Raw genomic sequence first — 15,684 nt, forward strand, 5'->3', positions numbered from 1 at the left:
ATTGTCTTTTTATAGATGAGGAAACTGAGGCTCAGAGAGACAAAGGGACTTGCCCAGGATCACCCTGTTAGTAAGTTTTGAAGCTAGGGCTTCCTGATGCCAAGTCTAGCACGTTCTCATCAATGTGGGCGCTCCTGACATTGATATGGGACACAGCCTGTCTGTGCCTCAGAACAAGGGGCAGCCTCCTTCAAGTAACCAAGCCCCACTTAATTTTATGCTGTGATTTATGCTGCCTTCATTTCTTCCCACCCACCAATCCAGCCCAAGTAAGCAGGGCAGTCATCATGCAGGGAAAAGGCAACTTCTTCCCATGGATCCCTGCTGGAAGCCACAGGTGGCCTCGAGGCCCAGACTTTGCCCAGAGGCCAGGCATCACCTCGTGGCTGATCTCTCGCTCCCCCTAGCGAAGGTGTGTTGACCCTGGGCAGCGGGCTTCCCTCAGACCATACCTGGGAGTTGTGGCTACTTCTGCTGCTGCTGATCTCTGGGCCCCCTCTCATTTTCTCTTGGATGCACACTGCTCCCAGTTTCCTCTCTCTCAGCTTAGAAACAAGTCCTAGAATGTTAGAAATGTAAGGAATCTCAGAGCTCAGATAATCGTCCACTCCCCTTGGTTAAGCACAGAGCAAGGAAATGACTTGCTCAGAGTCACCCATCATGTTAATGGCAGAGTTGGGCCTGGAATGTCTACCTCAAACTTCTGGCTCTAGAACACATTGACCCCCAAAGGAGGTCAAGGGGATGCTCAAAGCCACAGAATTGGGGAATTGGAAGGGAGCCCTCCTGTACGTGAAAAGGGATCATCACAGTGACATACCCAACAGGTGGTTGTCTGTGTAAAGACCTCCAGGGAGGGGGACCCCTTCCCCTCTCGAGGCAGCCCATCTGTAATGCCAAGCAAAGGCAACTTCCCAAGGTTCAAAATACCAGCATAGGTGCTCTCCATTTTATTCAGTGACAAATTAAGAACAGACAGAATCAAAATATAGCATAATTCAAAATACAGCATTTACTAAATGTGATTAAATAATCTCCAAGTACTACCACACCCCTGGACATTACCTTGATTTAATCAGTCACAAAGTCCCTCTTCTAAATACTACTCCACCCCTAGGCTGTACCTTCATTTAGTCCATCACAAAGCCCCTCTTCTCAAATGGAGATTAGTTTCCAATCATACTTAAAGTACATTCCTTTGTTCAGTCACAGAGCACAAAAAGGTCAAAAGTTCCCCACCCCTGGATCACAATTGAATCTACCCCAGAGTTACAACAAGCTTAAGCACAGCATTTAATACCCAAATGGAGGTCTTTTCTTCATCTTGACAGGAGGCAAGTTCTCAGCAATCTTTGTTCCTGGGGAGACAAAGCTTAGCAAGGCCACAAGATATATTGCCAGTCTCTTCATTAATTCATTCTCTGTCTGCAGAAGAGTCCTAGGACCCCTGAAAACATTAGCAAAACCCTCTTCCAGGATTTCTGTAAACATACAACAAGAAAATCCTTCTTCAGGGCTTCGGAACCAACAGCAAGGTTCCCAGACCCCTGCAACAACAGCACTGTCCTTCACCAGTGGACAAATCTGGCAAAACAACATCAAAACAGACAGACAAAGTACCAGCATAATAGCCATGTCTCCTCAGTTCTTGGCAGCTCTGGGTGGCAGCTCTCAAAAGTCCTGGACAATTCAAAGTGGCCCTCAGCAATCCTCTCAGTTTCTCCCTGCCTCCAAAAGCGCTGCTTCCAAAAAGTTCTTCTGCCTCTCTCTTGTGTCTCTCCAAATCTACATCACCAGCTCCTCCCAGTTCAGCCCTCTCTTTTTACGTCAACAAGTCCATCCCACAAGTGGGATTCACAAGCTCTGGGTTTTAACACAATCAAACCAAAAACCAAGCCAATACAGGGGGATCTTTAAATTCCATTCCTATTACACCATCCCACTCTGAGACACTTTTGTGATCCTTAGGAAATTTTTCCCTAACACCAAGCTCATATTTGTCTTGCCCCCACTGCTCCGGGGACCAAACAGAGCACTGGACTGGGATTCAGGAAGACCTCAGTTCAAATTCTGCCCCTCAAATGCTTCCTAGCTGGGTGACCCTGAGCCAGCCACTTCACCGCTGCCTGCCTCAGTTTCCCCATCTCTAAAATGGAGATAATGACAGCACATACCTCCTAGGGTTGTTGTGAGGATCAGATGAGATATTTGCAAAGCATTTCTGTGCAAATAAATGCTCGTTATTACTTGTTTATTATTATTATAACATCAAAAATCCCAACCCCTTTTGGGTGTTTTCCAATTTCCCTCACCTGCCACAGTTCATGTTGGGCTTTAGCTCTTCTGACATCATCTAACCAGATTGGACATCACTCCTATATTCATCCTGTGTGCATCCACATCAGTCTCTTCTGATAGATCTCATTTTTCTGCCTCATTGGAATTGTTTTCATTTGTGTCTTTAGAATTCCATCCCTGAGCTCAATAACAGCAGCAGCTGCAGTAACAGGAAGTCCCAAGAATGGGAAGGGAGCCCAGAGCTCCCTCAGCTAGTCCAAGCCACATCTCAAGCAGGAGTCCCTGAGAAATGGTTATCTGGGCCCCGCGTGAGTCCAAGGGCGTCGCTAGGCATCTTCGCCACCCCACAGCACAGCCCCTTCTGCTTTGGCCAGCCAGCATCATGAGATAAGCAGACAGAAGTAGCTTGGCCAAATGGGCAGGACAGAGCTCAGGCCTTGTGTGTTGCCTCTGGTTACCTAGGTAGCAAGCAACAATACCAGGATTTGAATCCAAGTTCTCTTACTGCACTTGCCGCCCCACTGTCCTCTCTTTGTGATATGTTTCCCTACGGTTAAATAAGACTCTTCCATAAGTATGACCAAGCATGATACAATCACCAACTTCAGCTGGGAAGGACTGACTTTGAGGTCCTTTGGGACCGTAGTGTCAAAGTCAAATCGAAACAGAGACCATTAACCCATATGCAAGGATCCCTGTGGGCTGCACATCAGCTTAGAAAACCAGATATGTTTATATTTCTTTTTTTATTAATATATCAATACATTAAATCAGATAGGAACTTTGTTTTAATTGGGCTGGAGCCACTCTAACCCACAGGCCATGTATTTGACACTTCTGGTCTAGATTAATCTCATTTTCCAGATGAAGAAACTGAGGCTCAGAGGATAAGTGACTTGTCCAAGGTCATACAACTACTAAATGACAGAGCCTAGATTTGAACACAGACCCTCTGACTAGAGACCCAATAGTTTTTCTTGGCTATTGTGTACAAATGGCAGGACTGGTCTTTTGCAAAGGTATTATCTGAACTTCTCCTCCCGATATGGGTTGATTTTTGTTTCTTTCCCCAGTTGAGTTGTAAATGTCTCTTCCATATCTGCTCAGAGTCCTATAGCTGCCTTCCTCCTGCCCCCTTATTTACTCTTGTCTTATATAAGTTGCCTTCTTTGTGTTAGTTTCAGGGCACAATATTTTTTGTTTTTGACTTAAAACTATTTGTATGTATGTATTTTGTTTTTACATTACCTTTATTTTCAAATATCATACTTTGAAATATCACCCTGGTCTTCCCTACCCAGCTAGCCAGCCCTTGTAACAAAGAACAAATAAGAAAGGGGGAAAGAGGCCGTTCAAGAGAACTACCTTGTCAGACACTATCTGCAATATACTGGCTGACCATACGTGCAAGATTCCACAGTCATAGCTTCCCACTTTTACTAAAAGAGATCAAAATGCATTTTCTCAACTCTTCTTCAAACTTGGTCATTGTAATGAAACTGAATTCAGTTTCTTGTTCTTTCCATTTACATTGTTGTAGGTCAGCATGCCTATTATTTTCTTGGTTCTACTTACTTTGTATCAGTTCATGTAAGTCTTTCCATGCTTCTTTGAATTCTTCAGATCCATCATTTAATATGACTGTCATCAATAATATCCAATTACATGTGTGTACCACAACTTGTTCAACCATTCCCCAGATTATGGGCAGATGCTGTGTTTCCATGTCTTTGCTATTACAAAAAAGTTTTCATGTATTGTTTGATGTGTGCGTGTGTATGTATACATATATATATATATATATATGGGATTTTTCTGTTATTGACCTCCTTGCGGCATGCAATAATAGCTAGCATATATGTGGTGCGTTAAGGTTTATGAAACACTTTGAATATGTTGTCATTTGATCCTCACAATGACCCTGTGATGTGGGAGGCCTAATTAGCCTCATTTTATAAATGAGGAAACTGAGGCACTGAGAAAGCAGATGAGATGGGATTAGAACCCCTCGGCTTCTGATTCCAAGTCCTGTGCTCCGTCCACTGTAGCACCAAGCTGCTCTAATATACCCAGTGATGTGATCTTTTGGTCAAAGTGAATGGACATTTCGAATCCATCTGCTTTTTTAGACATGTTTTTTAGCATAATTGCAAATTGCTTTCCTCCTTGGTTGGATCAGTTCACCACTCCACGTATATCTGGGTGCCTGTCTTTTTTCAGTCCCTCCAGCATTGACCTTTTTTTTTTTAGCATCATTATGAATTGGTTGCATGTGAAATGAAGCCTCAGTTATTTTGATTTACCATTTCTCTTATTGTTAACAACTTGGAGTGCACTTTCATATGATTGTTAATAGTTTACAATTCTTTTGAGAATTGTAAATCATTTGAATATTGAAAATCATGTCTATCATTTGAATACCTATACAGTGGGGATTAGCTCTTGGTCTTATGGATTTGTGTTAATTCTCTCTACATTTTTGATACCAGAGATCTCTTTGGTATGTAAACATTGTATTTCCCAGTTAATAGGAAAACCCTGACCCTAACTTCTTTTTTTTCATAACTGCATTGATTTCTTGGGGTCAAATTTCATTTAATTGAAATAGGTTTCAATTTCATTTAATTGAAATAATTTATTTTATTTTTTTGTGATCATCTCTATCCCTTGTTTGGTTAAAAAAAAAAATTTCTCGCCATAGTTCTGAAAAGGCTTCTGAACCTATTTGTTTTCAATTTTTTAATATTCAGATTGACTATTTATTCATTTTGAACTTTCTGGGCAGCAAGCTGTAGAATGTTGGTCTAAAACATCTGCTTTCTGCTTTTCCCAGCAGTTTTTGCCAAATAGGGACTTTTTTCCAAGTAGCTTGTCTTTATGTGTTTATCTAACACTGAATTAATGAGTTTGACTATTGATTATCTAAATTTCCTGATAATCTAGTCTATTCTACTTATCCCCTTTTCTATTTTTATCTATTAGCAAATCATTTGGACAATTATTGCTTAGAATAGACTCCGAGGTCTACAAGGGCTAGTCTCCTTGCATCCCTGTCTGGACTTCACCAGGGAAATGTTATTACCAGGGTGTAGAGGAATTCAGATGGGAAGAAAGGAGACACATAGTTCTTCCTACCCTGTCCTGGGGCCCAAGTTATCTTAGAAGGGACCTCAAGTTGAATCCACAAAAAAGGAGACTTGGGAGCACCAGGAAGTGAATTTAGATGAAGGGCAATCAAGGGACCAAGTGCAGGCAGTTGGTAGCAAGTGGAACTGGGCATACAGAGTGGGTAGCTTCAAGGACGAAAATATCCGAGCCTCACTCAAGTTGTTGGATCACTGAGTCATGAGGATTAATTATAGGATCATAAGATCTTAGATCTAGACCTGGAAGAGACTTTGGAGGTTATCTAATTCTTTTTTTTTTTTTTTACTTTTTGGAGGGGGAAGGCAGGGCAATAAGGGTTAAGTGACTTGCCTGAGGTCACACAGCTAGTAAGTGGTAAGTGTCTGAGGTCAGATTTGATCTCAGGTCCCCCTGACTCCAGGGCCAGTGCTCTATTCTCTGTGCCCCCTAGCCACCCCGAGGTTATCTAATTCAGTCCCTTCATTTTACAGAAGAGAAAACTGAAGCCCAGAGATGGGAAATGATTTGCCTAAGGTCATACAGCTAGTAAGTAGCACAGCTAAGGTTTGAACCCAGGTTCTTTGACTCCACATCTAAGATCATTTCCACTGCACCATGCTCTCTCCTGCATGATCTGACACCTTGCCCCTTTTTTCTTCCTACAGTGATCCTGATAATCTTTGCCCTGATCTCTGTCACCTACGGGGCTACCCTCTGCAACATGCTGGCCATCCAGATCAAGTATGATGACTACAAGGTCCATGTCCATATGACGGAGATCATCTGTGTCACCATCTGGCGGAGCTTGGAGATCACATCCCGCCTGTTTATTCTGGTGCTTTTCGTGACTACCTTGAAAATTAAGGCATTGCCCTTCTTTCTGATTAATTTCGTAATCATCTTCTTTGAGCCGTGGGTCAGGCTCTGGAAGAGCGGTGCTCAGATGCCCAACAACATTGAGAAGAACTTCAGCTGCTTGGGCACCTTGGTGGTGCTCATCTCTATCACCGTGCTCTACTCGGCCATCAACTTTTCCTGCTGGCCAGCGATGCAGTTGAGGTTGGCTGACCATGACCTAGTGGAAAAGACTCAGAACTGGAGGCACATGGCTGTGCACTACACTGTGAGGCTGCTGGAGAACATCAGCATGGTGTTGGTGTTCTGCTTTCTGGGGACCAAGGTCTTGATCAATTACTGCCACACCTTCATCGCAGTGCAGCTCATTGTGGCCTACCTGATCTCCATTGCCTTCATGCTGCTCTTCTATCAGTACCTACACCCCCTTCGCTCCCTCTTCCCCTACAATGTAATCGATTACCTGCACTGTGTCTGCTGCCCCTGGTCCTCTCCAGTCAGGTCAGGGAATCCAGAATCAACCTTAGAGAATCAGCTGAGGCACAGCATCGTCTGATGCTTCCCCCGCTGGGTCTTTGAGGAGGGGTAAGGGAAAGGGGGGGATTGATGAGAGGACATCTACCTAGAAAAGCAGTCACCTGACCATTGGGGTAGGAGTCTGGGCCCTGTAGATGTGAGAAGCTCACAATTCCCAGGGTCCAGACCACAGAAGAAGGGCCTTATCCAGATCTCATTTCCCAACCTTATACCCACACACGTGTCCTCTCGAGAGTGTACATACCCACACCCACACACATACCACTGGGAGCCATCTGGAAACTCCCAGCACAGATGGGATGACTATACTTCCAGGGCTGAGCTGCTAGACTATATTTTGGTGACCAGTGAAGGCCCATCATTAGCAAAAACCTACAAGGAACCCACCTGTCCTAGAGCTCACTAACTTCAGGAGAAGGGGCCCAGGACCCTCAGATTTTCCCTGAGCAGTCCAGGAGAGTTATATCCCTCCCTACCCAGTTTGACCTACCTGTGGCTCTTCAGGCCTAAGTTATCCTTCCAGCATACCCTTCACAGGGCTTTCCTGCATGGGCCACCAGGGACAATGGTTTGCTCAGGTTTTCCCATCCCCCCCACTCATCATCATAAATCCCTCCAAGCCAGCTCCCTCTCTCACAACCCAGCTGTTCTCTTAATATCTGATTATAAATTACTTCAACAATGCTGACCTGTGACTGGACATGTTTTTGCTATGCCCACCCCCCTTTACCTTATTTCTAGGTTCTGTCACTTAACTTTTTCATTTCGGGGGTAGAAGGAGATATGCTTGGGACAGCTTCTTCCTGGTGATTGGGGAAGGGGAGGAGTTGCCACTCCAAGGGAACTAGACATTAATCAAGTCAATCTCAATGACTAAATCCCCTCTGAGTCTACAGAAAAGAGATGAGCTTCATCCCAGATGTACACAATCGGAGAGTCTGAAGGGTCTTCAGACTATCTAGTCCAACCCATCCTCCCGAAGAAGCTCGTACAGTCTCTGATGAAGCAGAAGAAGGGGAACTCACCACCTCTTGAGGCAGGTCCTTCCACTTTGGGAGGCTCTGAATGTTGGGAAGTTATCTTAATGAACCCAAATTTTCCTCTTTGCAATGCCCTCGCCCTACCCTCCCACTCCATTGCTCCTGGCTCTGCCCTCCTTCCTAGAATGACCTTGGAAGTACTTGAAGACAGCTGTCATGTCCAGCCCACAACCTGTCCTTCCAAGACTTCTCTTTTCCAGATTAAACATGTCCAGTTCCTTCAACCAATCCTCCTCTGAAATAGACTCTAGGCCTTTCACTATCCCAGTGATGCTTTTCAGCTTTCTAGGGACCTGTCTTATACAAGGTCTGATCAGGGCAGAATACCATGGAATTTCCAGTCAATTCCTTTTTCCTTGGAGCTGGACCCCTCAGTGTAGGCCAAGATCCCCTTCACCCTCTTGGGCTGTCTTCTTGTGCTGTTGACTCATTAACCATGCAGTCCCCTAAGACCCTCAGGTCTTTTTTCAGATGAGCTGTTCTCTATACTTCTCCTACCTTTGTTCATAAGGAGTTCACTTTACAGTAAGTAGTTCATGTTCACCAACCTTCTTGTCCCAGCGTGGATGGATACAGGTGTTTATTTCCGTTTCTATGTTTTCTATTTAGTATTAGCTATATCTTTAAGCTTCTTAAGAGCAAGGCCCATCTTTGTATCTCCAGTACCTAGTATGGTGCTTTGTATACAGTGGGAGCTTAATAAATGTCTTTTGAATTACTTTAAATTGCACTGACTTTGGAATGGTATTTAACATTCATTTAATGTTTGCAAAGGACTTTCCATATATCATCTCAATCTGATGCTCACCACAACCCTGTAAAGTATTATTTCCATTTTACAGGGAGAGGAAACTGAGAGGCTTAGTGGCTTGTCAAGATGGCAGAGTCAGGAGTTAAGCCTAGGCCTGGCTTCGAATCCTGTTCTTCTCCCAGCATCCCATACTGTATCTATGATATTTGTCTAACTGGTTGTCCTAGGCCTGCTTCCCAGTAAACAATGGAGCTAGGCCTTGGGGGACCTGACCTACTCATTTCCACCAGCTGTGAGTACAAGTGGAACTTGACCCCATCTGTCCCAGCCTTGATGTGATCCAGTGACTTGAGTGCTGAGCACCATGGAAATACAGAGCCAGACAGACATGGCTGGGCAGGAAGCCTAGTAAGAGCTAGGATGGAAACATCTGCCTTGGAGAAGGCCACTCCTGGACTGGACTGGCAGGTTGGTCGCCCTTCAGGGGAGGATACTTGACTCGGTAGGTAGATCCTACCCCATTTCCTTCCCAATCTCGGTGACCCAACATGTTGGGAATGTGAAGAACAATGACAGGAGGGAGGGGAGAAGCCTCTAACCTGAAAAACCTGTAGAGACAAGGAGGCCAGACCAGAGTAAGCTTTGATATCAATGAAACTGCCACTGGTGATGTTTCTGAGCTGTAAAATGGGGAGAAAACGTCTAGCTGCAGTAGTACCACATTAGCTACTAGAGTTAAAGCTGGAAGAGACAGCAGAGGCCTGGCCCAAGCCCCTCATTCAACAGACTGAGGCCCAGAGAGAGGAAATGACTTCCAGTAAAAGTCTAGGGCCCCCTCAGGTGCATCTTGACGACTGATAAGGCAACAAGTACCGGTAACAGCAGCAGGATTCAAATCCCAGTCCTCTGACTCTGAATCCAGAATTTTCCATGGTAACATATCACCTCCCAGGGCCATTTTGTAAAGATTATAACGATCAAATGATAGATAGTATGTTAGGTGCTTTGGTCATCTTCAAGCACCATTGAAATCACAGCTATATAGCTACAGGTTTTTGTGGGGCAGGAAGGAGGTTTGGGGGGAGGCTTGGCCCATTTTGCTTCACCTTCCCATCTCCCAGCACTACCTGAAGTCACTATGCGATCCCCCATGTACCAGACTGAGCCAGTATGAACTGAATGAGTTAAGAGGCCAAGAAGAGGAATGAGCCAGTGAGTGTGCCCGGAACCCAGGAGAGAAGGAAGGACCCTAAGAGCTTGGGAAAAATACTGAGCCAATGGAGATCAGCTAAGAGTTCTGTTCCTGACCCCACGAAAATTTGGGTGTGCTAAGGCTGTCCAAGTTAACATACCAGGGGGGCAGCCTATAATAAAATAACAGGCTGCCTATCATTCATTGAGCACTGGGAGTGGCATGGGGAGGGGGGCGGTACAAAAAGTTCAACAATTCAGCAAACCAGGTTCCACAAACACAAAATCTAGCTAGACCCCCAAAACACCTCATCGTGCCCTCTTTGATTCAGTCAAACTGCCCTACATGCTGTAAACCACATCCCACAGTAGATCGTTGGCATGAGCCCTCACCCAAGGCCTGGAATGTGCTCAGCTCAAGTACACCTACTCAGTGGGACTTCCCTGTTCTCCACCCTGCCCACCCCCAAGCTGAACCCTTGATCTGAAGCTCTCTTCTGCTCCATGTGTGTGTGACCCTGGGCAAGTCACTCAAGCTCAGTTTCTTCAGCTTTTGAGATGGGGATAATAATAGAGTTGTTGTGAGGATCAAAAAAAAAAAAATAATAATAGCTGTAACAATCAACAGGGTTGGTGCTTAATAAATGTGTCTCTTAAAGCTTGTAAAAGGCTTCCTTCGAATACCAAGTTTGAGCCTCCCGGCAATCCTATGAATGTAGAACCTCATTATATTATCCCCATTTTACTGATGGGGGAACTGAGATTCAGGAAACTTTAGATCACTTGCCCAAGGTTACAACTCCTGTATATCTGAAGCAGAAATCAAAACTGGGTCTTCCTGACTCCAGGCCCAGCATTCTCCCTACTCCCACCAGGCTGTTCTTCTCCTGAAACTTGCAATTGAAATGTTTATTTAATAGGGAATGGAAACCACAGATTTTGCCCTCAGGGGGTTTACAATCTGTCTGTAGGGCAGGGAAATGAGAAGTAATCTTAGCAAGGCTAAGTGATTGAAGCTGAAAAGGAAATGCACAAGTGAGGAGGGCTTTAGGAAAGCATCCTGAACAGCCATCTGAAGGGAGTTCACAGGGAGGCCCCAGCAGGCCAGGTGCACCACCCCACTGACCCCCCAATGCGCAGTGTCTACTTAAAGACCTCTCTTGGGCAAGAAGCAGTCTTCACTTTTAGACAGCTCTAAGTGTTAAGAAGTTTCCCTGGCCTCAGTCTGCCTCTCTCCTCCTCCTGCCCTTTAGGGCCAAGTGGGACCAATGCAATCCCCTTTTCCCTTGGGTGGCCCTTTCAACATTGAAAGTCAGCTCTCATCACTTCAGGGACCAGCCGAGATTGCTTCCCGAGAGGAGGGAGATGCACTGGACTCCAGAGGGGGACGCAGCACCACATGGTTGGGGGTGTGGTGCCCTGCGATGGAGGCCCCTGTGGTTGAGGGGCAGAGCCAAGATGGCAGAGCTCTCCCCCAACCCCCTCCAAAGGCCTTGACATACTGACCCTACACAAACTCTGGAGCCCCAGAGCCCACAAAAAGATGAGGGGAAACCCATTTCCAGCCTAAGACAAGTTAGAAGGGCAGCAGGGAAGGTCTGTGGCACCTGGGTGAGAGAGGAGCCACCAGGCCAGGCCCCAAACCCGGAGAAGGCCTGGGGCCGCTGAGTGGGTGAAAGCTGTTCCCGAAGCCCTCAGGCCACAGATGGGAGGCAAGAGGGTGGAGCATGGGGCAGAAGGAGGTTGCAGGGGTCTCTTGGTTAGCCCTGAGCAGGACACTCAGATCCAGAGCCCAGCCTGGGTGGCAGCCCCAGTGCAATGAGGAGCACTAGCACAGCAGAGCTCAGGGCCATAGTGCCAGGGCAGAAAAGTGGCTCGTGGCAGCTCCCAGACTGCTGCACAGTACAGGAGAGCAGCAAACATACCTCTGCCTAGGGCAGGGCATGGCTGGCCCTCTAGGTCTCCAGGTGTACCCTCTGACTGAATCCACACTTCCCAGAACTCATCCCCTTCATTAAAGGATTGGTTCTGTCAGACTTGGACTCAGTCAAAAGGCTGCACCTGAGGACCTAGAGGGCTATGTGCAGCCTCAAGGCTTTAGGTTCCCCACCTCTGGCCTAGATCACACCACCTTGGAAGAACCAAAACCTTACATGTCCCCAGAATTAGCCCTGAAAACAGCTGCCCAAAACTATATGAAGCTTGGGCCAGTGCCCCCTCCACTTGGGAAGCAGAGCCCCAATTTAGCATAGAGCTAAAAGTCAAGAAATAGGCTGGAAATGAGGAAACAACAGAAAAAATTCTGACCACAGAAAGTTAAGATGCTAACAAGGTAGATCAAATCACACACCCAGAAAAAAAAAAGTCAAAATTCCTGCATCCAACACCTCCAAGAAAAACATGAATTGGTCTCAGGCCATGGAAGAGCTCAAAAAGGATTTTAAAAATCAAGTAAGAGAGGTAGAGGAAAAATTGGAAAGAGTTATAAAAATAAAAAGAATCCACTGACCACCTCCTAGAAGAGATCTCAAAATGAGTAGTATAGCCAAATTCCAGATCTCTCAGATCAAGGAGAAAATACTCAAGCAGCCAAAAAGAATTCAAATATCAACTAGCCACAGTCAGGATGATACTAGAAAGAGAGGAGGATTATTGAAGCATTTTTTTAAAAATCGCAGACAAGCAGAACAGTTTTGAAAGCTAGAGGCTGAATTTGTGTGTGTGTGTGTGTGTGTGTGTGTGTGTGTGATAGGCTTGTTACCTTGGGACATATGTGCTCCCAACATCCATCTTGTCAAACAGAACATTGATGGGTAGCAGACTGGGTACTTCTCAGTCAACCCTGACTGCTAGTTGACTTAGTGACATTTCAAACCTAAAACCATACCTCCAGGCAGCCTCCCCACCTTGGGCTATTTCCCAGTGAATTATGGGCAATAGCCTGCGCAGTTGATATTAAAAGTGCATGTTCCTTTAAGAACTGACCACTCCTTAACTCCTCCCTAATCCCACCCATACTCACCTAGTTAGCATAATTGGCACAGGTTATACTAAAGATTATTCTATAAAAACTTTAACTCTACCCCTTTAAGGTTGCAGGTTCCCTAAGAACTCATGCCTGCTGTATAGCTTAACAATAAACTTTTATCAACTTGACTCAGAATGCTTGAGCCTGTGAATTCATTCCAGACTGCCCACCAAGGGACTCTGGTCATTGGGGTCCCCCTAACACCTATCCTCCCTCGTCATGTGTACATATATGCATGTATATGTATATACACACATTTATACATACATATAACATGTATGTATGTATGTACCAGCTCTATATAAGAGATTTGCAGTTTCAAATACTAGCCACTTCTATTTTTTTTTGCCTTTTGGAGGGCAATTGGGGTTAAGTAACTTGCCCAAGGTTACACGGCTAGATTTTTTTGTGTGGGTGTTAAGTGTCTGAGGCCGGAACCGAACTTGGGTCCTCCTGACTCTGGGGCCAGCGCTTTACTCACTGCCCCACCTAGGCACCCCTATCCTCTTCTATTCTACAATGCATAGGAAAACACGTGTTTTATTTGTTGTTAAGGTTAGAAATTTTCAGAAATTAAAGACACTTCTCAGGTCCTCTCAAACCTTATCTTCTCCAAGAGCAAACATCTCCAGTTTTACAATCAGTCCCTGTGGCATGGTGTCAAGGTCCTTCAGCATCCTAAATACTGGCCAGATTCAAAGAGTTCAATGTCACCTTGACTGGAGTTTTCCCATAGTGTGTCCCATGGGTCATGTTTGCCTCTGAATGGTTTCTCATTGTTTATCGACAGAAGTATTGATTGTTTACTCATCGAATTCACATATGACACAAAGCCAGTGGGTTAGAAACCCACTGAATGACAGTCTGGATCCAAGAGGCTAGAACATTAGTCTAAAGTCTTTTTTAATGATCAATCAATCAATTAATTTAGTAAGCCTTTACTGTCTCTCCCACTTCCTTGCTGAAAAAGGAAAAAAGAAAAGAAAATTCCCCATAACAAGGTGCATGGCACAGCAAAAGAAATCCCCATGTTGGTTATTTCCAAAAATGCATGCCTCATTCTGCATCTTAAGTGTTGCTGTGGTAGGGAGGTGGGAAGCATTGGGCTGACTAGAATAAGATGAAGGGATAAAGGGAAAAAGGGAAAAAATCTCCCACTTGGGTTCTAAAACTCAACTTCGGACATAGAAGATGTAGGGGGCAGGGGGAGGCCTGATGCTACAGAGTAGTTTGTCTGCAAAACACTAGGGTTCCAGTGTGCTAGATATGAATCTGAAGTGTGACCTGACAGCTGCCGCCCCCCCCCCCCCCAGCCCCAAGCTAATAGGTTCTTGGGCAGTGGCAGTGATGCTCCTGCTGTTCAGGCCACATGTGCATCATTGTGCTGTTCTGGGTTCCAGGGTTTATGAAAGACACTGAAAAGCTAGAGAACAGAGGAAGGAACAGAACCAGGATGAGTCCTTAGGAATAGATGAAGGAAATGGGTGTAATTAGCCTGTAGGAGAGGAGACTGGGCAACATGAGAGCTGTCTCCTGAGGCTATAGGTTCAATTACATGGCTGCTTAGGTCCCTTCCAACAGAGACTCTGAGATTCTGTGTTTCTGACCAGGGTAAAACACTTTATGGACCTGGCCAGCTGCCCATAGGGGTGCCAGGCCTGAGCCTCCTTCCTAGCCCAGAGAGGAGACAACCCTCAACTGCCTCCACCATTCATGCGATCTCCCTTGCACCTGTGCTGGATGACAAGGCCCAGATTTCCCCCACGTTGGGACAGAGACCAGATGGTCACCAAATTGTTTACACTTCCCCAAAGCATGTGTTTCCTGTTTGTCATTTCTAACTTTGAAACCAGTTCTCCTTGAGGCTCCAACTCTCTCCCAGCTGAAGTGATTGCCCCAGAAAGCTTTCCTCCTCTCACTTTCTCTTTCCTTCTTTGGCACTGGCACCCTCCTATGGCCAGTCTTAGTGATAACACAGCACAGAGCTCACCTTAACCTTTGGATGGAAGCGTGCACATACATGATGCCCATTTTACAGATGAGCAAGTGAGGTTCCCAAAGTCACAACCAGTTCATGACATATATAGGTCTCCTTGCTCCCAGTCAGGTACTTTCTCCACTAGGCAGTATTGCCTTGAACCTTGCAGTGGGTTCCCTTTAGCTACCTCCTTTGTCTGAGTGGAGAGGGAGGAGGAGAATAAAACAAGGACAAAGGAAGGAAGATGAGCCTGATTTTGGAGCAAAGGGATGCTGCCAGCTGCACTGCATGGTCTGGACCTGGTATCAGAGGACCTGCCTTGGGATCCTGGTGCTGCCTGCCACTCTTTGCCTTCTCTCTGAGAGTCATTGGCCTCACTTGTCAAAAAGGGCCCTTGGAGGGGCCATCTTGTCCAGCCTCCTTCTGTCAGCCTGAGTGCCCACTGAGACAGCCTGAGGAGGTGGGTGGGACCCCATGAGGAGAAAGAGGGGAGCTCTAGAAGCATGTACATGACAAACTGTCTGGAGAAACTGGGACAAAAGTTTCACTTTCCCAGATCTGGTCTCCACTCCCAGCCTGGAGCTATTTCACTGAACCCCACACCTCACCCCAGCTGTTGTCTGGATTTCCCTATGATTGATTACAGGCTGGTTCCTAACCAGCTAAGCCAGAGAAGAGGTGCTTGCTGCTTCCTATGTTGGAGAAAAAAGAATCTGCCTGGCCCTGGCCTGGCGAGAGCCAGGTAAAAAAGTCCAGGGAACCATGAGTTCTAGTCTGTGGAGGCTACTGACTGGGCTCCCAGAGGGTACAGAGCCAGGAGTGAGGCCTCATGCGGCCCTCTAGGTCCTCAGGGGTGGCCTTTTGATTGAGTCCAAGATTA

At 45.8% G+C, this 15,684-nt stretch overlaps 1 protein-coding gene and 1 long non-coding RNA gene across 10 annotated transcripts in view; one reads left to right on the forward strand and one right to left on the reverse strand.

Annotated features, from left to right (window-relative positions):
• The window catches only part of LOC138143951 (uncharacterized), a 27,255-nt gene extending 25,353 nt beyond the window's left edge, over positions 1 to 1,902 (reverse strand). For all 3 annotated transcript variants that reach the window (XR_011163828.1, XR_011163829.1, XR_011163830.1), the window contains exon 1: positions 453 to 1,902. This is a non-coding gene — a long non-coding RNA (uncharacterized lncRNA). The remainder of the gene's footprint in view (positions 1 to 452) is intronic.
• The window catches only part of XKRX (XK related X-linked), a 16,684-nt gene extending 8,093 nt beyond the window's left edge, over positions 1 to 8,591 (forward strand). For all 7 annotated transcript variants that reach the window (XM_069065254.1, XM_069065255.1, XM_069065258.1 and 4 more), the window contains exon 4: positions 6,090 to 8,591. In XM_069065254.1, coding sequence (XP_068921355.1) covers positions 6,090 to 6,835 — 746 coding nt within the window. In that variant the 3' untranslated portion in view covers positions 6,836 to 8,591. The remainder of the gene's footprint in view (positions 1 to 6,089) is intronic.
• The last annotated feature ends 7,093 nt before the right edge of the window (positions 8,592 to 15,684 follow it).

This window comes from Petaurus breviceps, unplaced genomic scaffold (assembly GCF_028583685.1).
Source record: "Petaurus breviceps papuanus isolate PSGF00001 unplaced genomic scaffold, PetGlider_PUasm1.0 90681, whole genome shotgun sequence".
Lineage (NCBI taxonomy): Eukaryota > Metazoa > Chordata > Mammalia > Diprotodontia > Petauridae > Petaurus > Petaurus breviceps.